Raw genomic sequence first — 7,089 nt, forward strand, 5'->3', positions numbered from 1 at the left:
CTCTCCTTTCCTAAGCACTGCTTCCATCCATCGCCGCGCGAAGGAAGGCCCCGAGCTGCAAGAGCCGCCGCTCCCCTGTCCCCATTGTAGCCTCCAGCCACATGCGGCCCTGCGCCCACCGTCCCCGGGGTTCACAAAAGCGCATCAGGAGGCGAAAGGGAACCCCCCCCAAGCGCGAAGCCTCAGGTAGTCCTGTCAGTCGGGCTCTTTGAGCTTAATTAATGACAATTAGCAGGTTGCGCGCTAATTTCCCTAAGGATCTCTGCCTGCTGCTGCTGCAGGGGTGCGGGGCAGCGCGGAAGGCCGCTCCGCACCTCGGCGGGGGATGCGCGGCCGCGGGCGGCGGGCAGAGCCGCAGTGCGGGGCCGGGACCCGCCGCGTCGCCCCGCTCATCGCCCCCCAGCGCCCGTCAGCGCCCCGCGCCGCTCCCCCCGGGCCCGCACCGCCGCGCAGCGCTGATTCGCTCCTTTCTTAATTCCCGCTCCTCTCGTTCCCTCGGAATCAAACACTCTTTTGTCCTTCGGAGTTTGATTTGATCGCTCCCGTTCGCGTTTCACTTTTGTGTTTCTCTCTCCCTATACCATTACTCATTGAGTGCCCCGCGAAATTACAATCGTACATTTTCAACTCAGCAACCCATTTGCAGTGCAAAAATAGGGTCTGAATAATGGCTGAATGAGCCCTACTGGACAGTTTCAGATGTAACACTCCGTAATAATTACATCGCGGGCTGGATTAGGATGCTATTATCATAATCTGGACGTTTACAATTATCTGTAATTTGCAAAGATGCGCCAGGTCTTGATTACAGCCGTTTTTTTTATCAAGCTAACCATCACTAAACAGTGACAGTAATAACAGCTAATTTTGCTGGCAATATAAGAGGTGCCGGGGTGTGCAAACAATTTCACACCTGGATGTGCTCACTCAACCACGAATATAGAGAAAGCGCTTCTGCCCTGAGCCGCAGAAAAATACCCCGCACCGTTCGGGCTCAGTGTACGCGCGCGGCCCCGCGCCTTGCCGGACCCACCGGGCACGGTAAGTGTGGGGCTCCGCGCTCGGGGTCGATCCGCGCCTCTTCCCCGCCTCCCCCCGGGGCTCCGCCGCCGCTCCCCGCGCGATCCCCCGGCTCCGCGCCTCCGCTCTCCGCAGCCGTGCGCGGAGGGAACAGCGCGCACATCCTCGGGGCAGCAGGGCCGGCGGGAGGGCGGCGGAGGGGCACCGCGCAGCGCCTGCGGCGAGCGGCGGCCGAGCGGGGGCCGGGATGCGAGCGGGCGGGCGGGCGGGCGGGCGTGCCGCTTCTCGGTCCATAGATGCCGCTGTTTCATGAGAGTCGGCGGCCGCGCGGGTGGGACGCGGCTCTGCCCCCGCTGTCACTCGCCGCCCATCCCGCCGGCGGAGCGGCCTGCCCGTACCGCTTCTCCTACCGCGTTACTCTCACCGGGCTCTTTTTTATCACTCCTTTGCTCTTTCGCCGTCTGGCTTTCCCCGGATCCTGCCCTCGTGGGAGGTTGTGGGGGTGCGGGGGGGGAGGCTTCCCCGCGGCCCGCAGCGCCGGCTCGGGGCGGCGACGGAAGGGTTAAAACCGACTCGGCACAACTGGCCGGCCCGGCCCGGTTCGGCCCTGCCCGGCTCAGCGCATCCGGCGCGAAGGCCGCGCTCCCCCCTCGGCCCGCACTCGGGGCCGCCGCCGGTGTCATTTGAATAATGCGGGGAGCCCCGCTCGCAGCTGTACCGCCGAAGCCTCTTCCATTCTTTTCAGCATTATAATTTGGGTTAATTTTCAATTTTAGGCCCTACGTCTCTGCAATTTGTGTATGAATAACAGAATAATTTTCCTCTTTTGTTTCGCCTTTCCTGTTCCCGAATCTAAATAAAGATGGCTTTTTAGTATTAAAAGTGGAAGAAAATTACAGGTAATTATCTTTGACGGTAAAAACGCTGTAATCAGCGGGCTACATGAAAAATTACTCTAATTATGGCTGCATTTAAGAGAATGGAAAAAAAACCTTCTTGTGGATAAAAACCTTAAATTGTCCCCAATGTCTGCCTCAAATTGGATGGCGCTGCAGCTGGAGGCTTTGTTCGGGGCTGATCCTGGGGAGCTCTGAACCCAAAGTTTCACAGTGGGAAGGGGAAAAAAAGAAAAGAAAACCTTTTTCTTACTGTAACAATGCGAATGGTAGGAAATGACAGGACCGAGCAGCTCTAAAGCACTCCGAAGACTGACAGAGCGGGGATGTCGATCCAAAAAAAAAAAAAAAAAAAAAAAAACCAAAGCAAAAAAAAAAAAAAAAAAAAAACCAAACCCAAAAAAAACACATCACCCCCCAAACGGGGTCTCTGGGTAAGTAGTCTTTGCTTTGTGTCTAATTACAGTGAGTGTCCTTTGCACGCCTGTGTGTAGCTGTCATTAGACGGAGCGCTCCGCGGGCTCTGTCGGCCCCGCGGCCGCCGCTTCCCGCAGCGGTTGTCCCGGCGTTGCGGGGCCGGGGGTTGCGGGGCTCTGCCCGCCGCGGGGTGGATGCTGCCGTCGGGGGGCTCCGGGCCGGGGCGGCACGACGTTCTGCGCGGGGAACGGCGGAGGGACGGCACCGGGACGGGACGAGCTGCCCCCGGATTCAGCTGTGCGGGGCTCCCGGACGTTCCCCCTCCCCGGCGCGGGGCAAGGGCCGGGCTGCGGGGCAGAGAGACGCGAGGCGGGCGCTTGGTGGCTTTTACTCTAGATATGAAAGGAGACCAAACCATACAAAGTATTATGTACAGCTAAAATTCAACAATATATACAGAAAGGTCGCTCGGGAGGGAGGTCCAGCAGCAGGAGCGGGGTGTCGGGCTGCTCCGCGGGTCCGGCTGTCTGTCAGTCCGGCTGTCAGTCCGGCTGTATGTCTGTCAGTCCAACCGTCCGTCCGGCTGTCGGTCCGCCGGGGTTTGCAGGGTGCGGGGCTGCCGGCGGCTCTCCGTGCGGTTCCCGTCGGGCTGCAGACGCTCCCGGTACGCGTGCAGTCCGCGCTGCGTGGCCGTGCTCCGAGCTCGCGGTACATTTTCATTCGCAACCAGTTCTTTTTATTTAATTTGTTTTCCCTCTTCATTTCGTTACCCCTCCTTTTCTCTCCCTGTTTAATTTTTTCCCCCCATCCGCATTCGGGGTATGACAATGAGGGAGCTCGGAGCGGTCTCTCACCGCGCAGTGTCCATAGCTCACGGAACACAGAGAGACAGCCCTGCTGCGGTTCGGGTTCTTCTCGAGGGCGAAGTCAGCCAAAAGTCCGCGCACTCCGCACAGAAAGAGGCGGCGGTGCCCCGGGGTCCGAGTGAACATAGAGAAGCGTCTCCCCCGCGCCGCAGTGGGACGTGGCTCGTTCTGCCCGAGAGCGATCGCTGAGGTTACTTCAAAAAGATGAAACAAACGAAAGGCAACCCCCCCCCCCGCACCGCCGCTCCGCTCGGGCCGGGCCGCGCCGGGCGTCCTCGGGCCGTGGGTTGTCTCGGACAGTTCACATCATCTGCGGTCTCTGCATTGTGTCTTGGTGTGGAGAGGAGTACCAGTGGGAATAGCCGGGCATGTAGCTGTTGGGGGGCATGTTGACGCCCTTGGCAGACGCCGAAACGTCCCAAACCGGCGGCAGTGCCGGGGAGCGCGGGGACAGCGCGGCAGAGCCGGGCAGAGGGTCGCTCTCGTGGGGGTTGCTGCCCTGCTTCAGCAGCTTCTTGAACTTGGAGCGCTTGTTCTGGAACCAGATCTTCACCTGCAAGCGAAAGGCAGCGAGCGTTAGGGCTTCAGGAACTGGGGCTGTGCGGGCTGCGGGGACTGTGGAGTGAGCGCCGGGGCAATGGGTGCGGAGGCAGCGCCGGGACGGCCTGGGGATGGGGTGCGGCACGCATGGGGCGGGAGTCATTGCGCTCTACTGGTGCCTCGTTCCGAATTTTGGGGTGACTCCATCACCTGGCGGCTGTTGTCAGCCGCGGGCATCTGCCTGGTTTGGTGCCAGGAGCTAGGAGCCAATGGACAAAGGGCACCGTGCGCACATCGCGCATCCCAAAGCGTGCGCGGGTCCTGGGGGGGGGAGAGGCACAGCGGGGCCGGGCAGAGACTTTATTGGCACAGGTCTTGATCAGGAAATGGAAATTCTCATTTCTCAGAGAACTGCTGGCTGTGGGAACGGCTCCGGGCCCCGTCCCACCTCCCTGGCTGAGATCAGCACCCGGGTCGGGCTGCGGAACTCACTGTTATTATAGAAATTACTAAAAGGGAAGGCTAAAGTATATATGAAACTATATGCCTCTAAATCGAACAAAGGCGGCTTCCTGTGTGAATCTGACCTCACGGACTCGGCAGATGCACCGTTAGGACTACGTCTATCTGCACCGTCAGCTCGGGCCCTTACACCTGCGCGAGGGAAGCAGCGCGCACCGCACCCATCGCTGCAGCCACCGGCTCGTTTGAGGCGTATTTTAAACCCTCTGTCTGGAAGCAGCTGCTATTACTGGTCACGGCAAAGCACGGACTCTACTCGCTACAGCTCCCCTGGCCCAAACCCATCCGCCCGGCTTTCTCGCTGAGCCCCCGCTCTGGGCCCTCCAGCCCCTCTCCCCGAGGCCGAGATGGGCCCGGCCCGACGGTGCCTCGCGTTCGGCCCAGCCCAGCGCCACTGTTCCGCACACGGCCGCTCCGGTCCCCGCATCTCTGATCACCTCCGCACATTTTGCCCGGCGGCGAGCACTGCGTTGGCGTTCTCCATCCAGGCGCAATTAACCATCGAGCTCACAGGTATTTCCTAACGAGTTCCCGCTTCCCCTCTGCCTATAGGTCGCTGCGTGGCCCCGCTCTCAGCCCCGCACCGGGCCCAGCGCCTCCGCTTTGTTCTTCTCCTGCAGCCGGGCAGCGCTGGCGCCGCGATCACTCCCATCCGAACAGAGAGGCAACTCCAGCACTTTATTGTGGCGGCGGAAGGGCCGAGGGAAGGGTCCCGCTCGGCTCCTCCAGCGGCGGAGCGCTGCGCGGCGCGCACAGATCCGAGCGCGGCGGTGCGGGGCCGGGCCCGGGGCAGCGGGCGGTGCGGGGCCGCCGCAATTACCTGCGTCTGGGTCAGGCCGAGGGAGGCCGCCAGCTCGGCTCGCTCCGGGAGCGCCAGGTACTGAGTCTGCTGGAAGCGGTGGTTTAACGCCTGCAGCTGAAGGCTGGAGTATATGGTTCGGGGCTTCCGGATCTTTTTCCCTTTCCCGTTGAATCTGATCTCGCCGTTTTCGATCACAGTCGTTTTCTGCTGATCTGCAAAGCAAAAAGCCGCAGCTGGGAGCTCGGCCGCAGATTGCCCCCCAGCCGTCCCCCCGGGCCGCGGACGCCACATAACACCGTGCGGCCCCCCCGGGGGAAAATAATTAACAATAAAAATAACGAGTAAAACAAAAAACGAAAGCGGAAGGTTTGGAAGCCGGGGCCTCGCGGCAGCACACAGCTCATCGCCCGGCGCTCGGGAGGCAGCAGCCCGAGACCTGCAACAATGCTTTCTCCCCCCCCCCCCTCGCCCCTCCGCACGCTGCACGCAAACATCGGCTCCCTGCGAAAAACAGCGTTGCGCGGATATCGACGAGACGGCCCCGCAGTGCGATGGGGGATGCCGGCCCCGGGGGGAGGAAAGGGGGGGGGCACGGCGAAGGGGAGAGGCGAGGGGGGAGGCCGGAGCTCCGGGCCCCGCTCACCTGCGTCGTCCGGCCGCGTCTGGCTGGGCGCGCCGCTGGTGTGGTAGGACTGCAGGTAGGGGCTGTGCTGCGAGTGGCTCACGTAGGGGTAGGCGGCGAGCGAGCGGTGGTTGTAGGAGCCGCCGGTGCCGGAGTAGGGCGAGCTGTGGTGGTGGTGCTGGTGGTGCGGGTGCGAGCCGGCGGCGGAGTGCAGGCAGTGCAGCGGGTAGTGCGCTCCGGCCATGGCCGGCGAGCTCTGCTGCGAGTGGGGCGGCGGCGGCGGCTGCGGCGGCGGCTGCTGCTGCCCGAACTCCATGAAGGCGGATTTGGAGGAGTCCTGCGCGTCCAACCCGTCAGCCATCGTGGTCATGGTCATCATCGACGGCGGGGAGGCAGAGAGCGAGGCTCTCCGGCTCGCCCCCCGCGCCCGGCCGCCCTGCCCGGCCACCGCCGCGGCACCGCTGGAGGCGGCGGGTTTATTTTTTTAAGGCTCCCGTAGTGCGAGAGGGGCCTTGTTAACCGAGGGAGGGGAGGAGAAGGGGAGGGCTGTGTGCGGAGGGGGGGGGGGAAGGGGGGGCAGGGCTACTCCCGGCGCGTTTTGTCCCCGCTCCTCATCCCCCCGCCGGGTGTTTTTGGGGGCTGGCGGAGTCCCGGGCGGAGGTTTTAAGGTGGCTTCTGCCAAAGTTGGGCTCCGGCGCGCCTTCGGCGTGAAGGGCAGGAACGCCACAAGTCGAATGGTTCGGCTCCGGAGGGCAGCGCTTCCCCATTGGTCACTCAGCCTCCTGACGTCACCGCCCCGGCGCGCCACCGCGCGCGCAGCCCGCGGGGGCGCGCAACTCCCCGCCTCCCCCCGCCCCGCGCAGAACGAGGAGCGCGCGTTGCGCGGGGCGGGATGAGGTGCGGGGCGAGGGGATGCGCGCCCTCAACCCCCCCTTCCCCCTTCCCTCGCCCTTCAATCCCGATTTGCGCGCTATTTTCTCTCTTGCGCGCCGCCGCCGGCCGCGCGCGCGCTCCCCGCGCCTTTTTTTTCCCCGCATTATTATTATTATTTCTTTTTCCGCCTGCGAGCAGCCGGCTCCCGTAATCGCTTTCAAATATATGCAAATGGCTACGTGCGGTTAGCGGTTTTGGCAAAGCTTGATTAGGATATAAACGACCCAAGGAAAAGCGCCTTCGCCCTAAATTTGTCTTTAGATTACAATTCCGGTTGATTTTATTTTATTGTCAACATTGTTAATGATAAAAATAGAGTCGTTTTACAGTTATTTTTACTTTCTGGAAGGAGGCAATTAGACTTCTAATCAGGAATACACAAAAATCTCCCATGATTAACTGCAGTACTTTGTTCAAATTGCTGCTATAAAATTCAGAACAATTTGCCTGTAATGATTATGGACTGGGTTT

The 7,089-nt window shown here is 61.6% G+C and overlaps 1 protein-coding gene across 1 annotated transcript; it reads right to left on the bottom strand.

Annotated features, from left to right (window-relative positions):
- Positions 1 to 3,500: 3,500 nt before the first annotated feature.
- On the bottom strand, positions 3,501 to 6,064 carry DLX6 (distal-less homeobox 6). The gene is made up of 3 exons (XM_042817504.1): positions 5,707 to 6,064; positions 5,082 to 5,275; positions 3,501 to 3,752 (listed from the first exon to the last, which is right to left on the bottom strand). The coding sequence occupies exons 1-3, from the start codon at positions 6,062 to 6,064 to the stop codon at positions 3,501 to 3,503; spliced, it is 804 nt and encodes a 267-aa protein (XP_042673438.1).
- Between the last annotated feature and the right edge of the window lie 1,025 nt (positions 6,065 to 7,089).

The sequence above is a fragment of the Centrocercus urophasianus genome, unplaced genomic scaffold (assembly GCF_019232065.1).
Source record: "Centrocercus urophasianus isolate 14NV4802_14NV808 unplaced genomic scaffold, USGS_Curo_1.0 seq_16, whole genome shotgun sequence".
Lineage (NCBI taxonomy): Eukaryota > Metazoa > Chordata > Aves > Galliformes > Phasianidae > Centrocercus > Centrocercus urophasianus.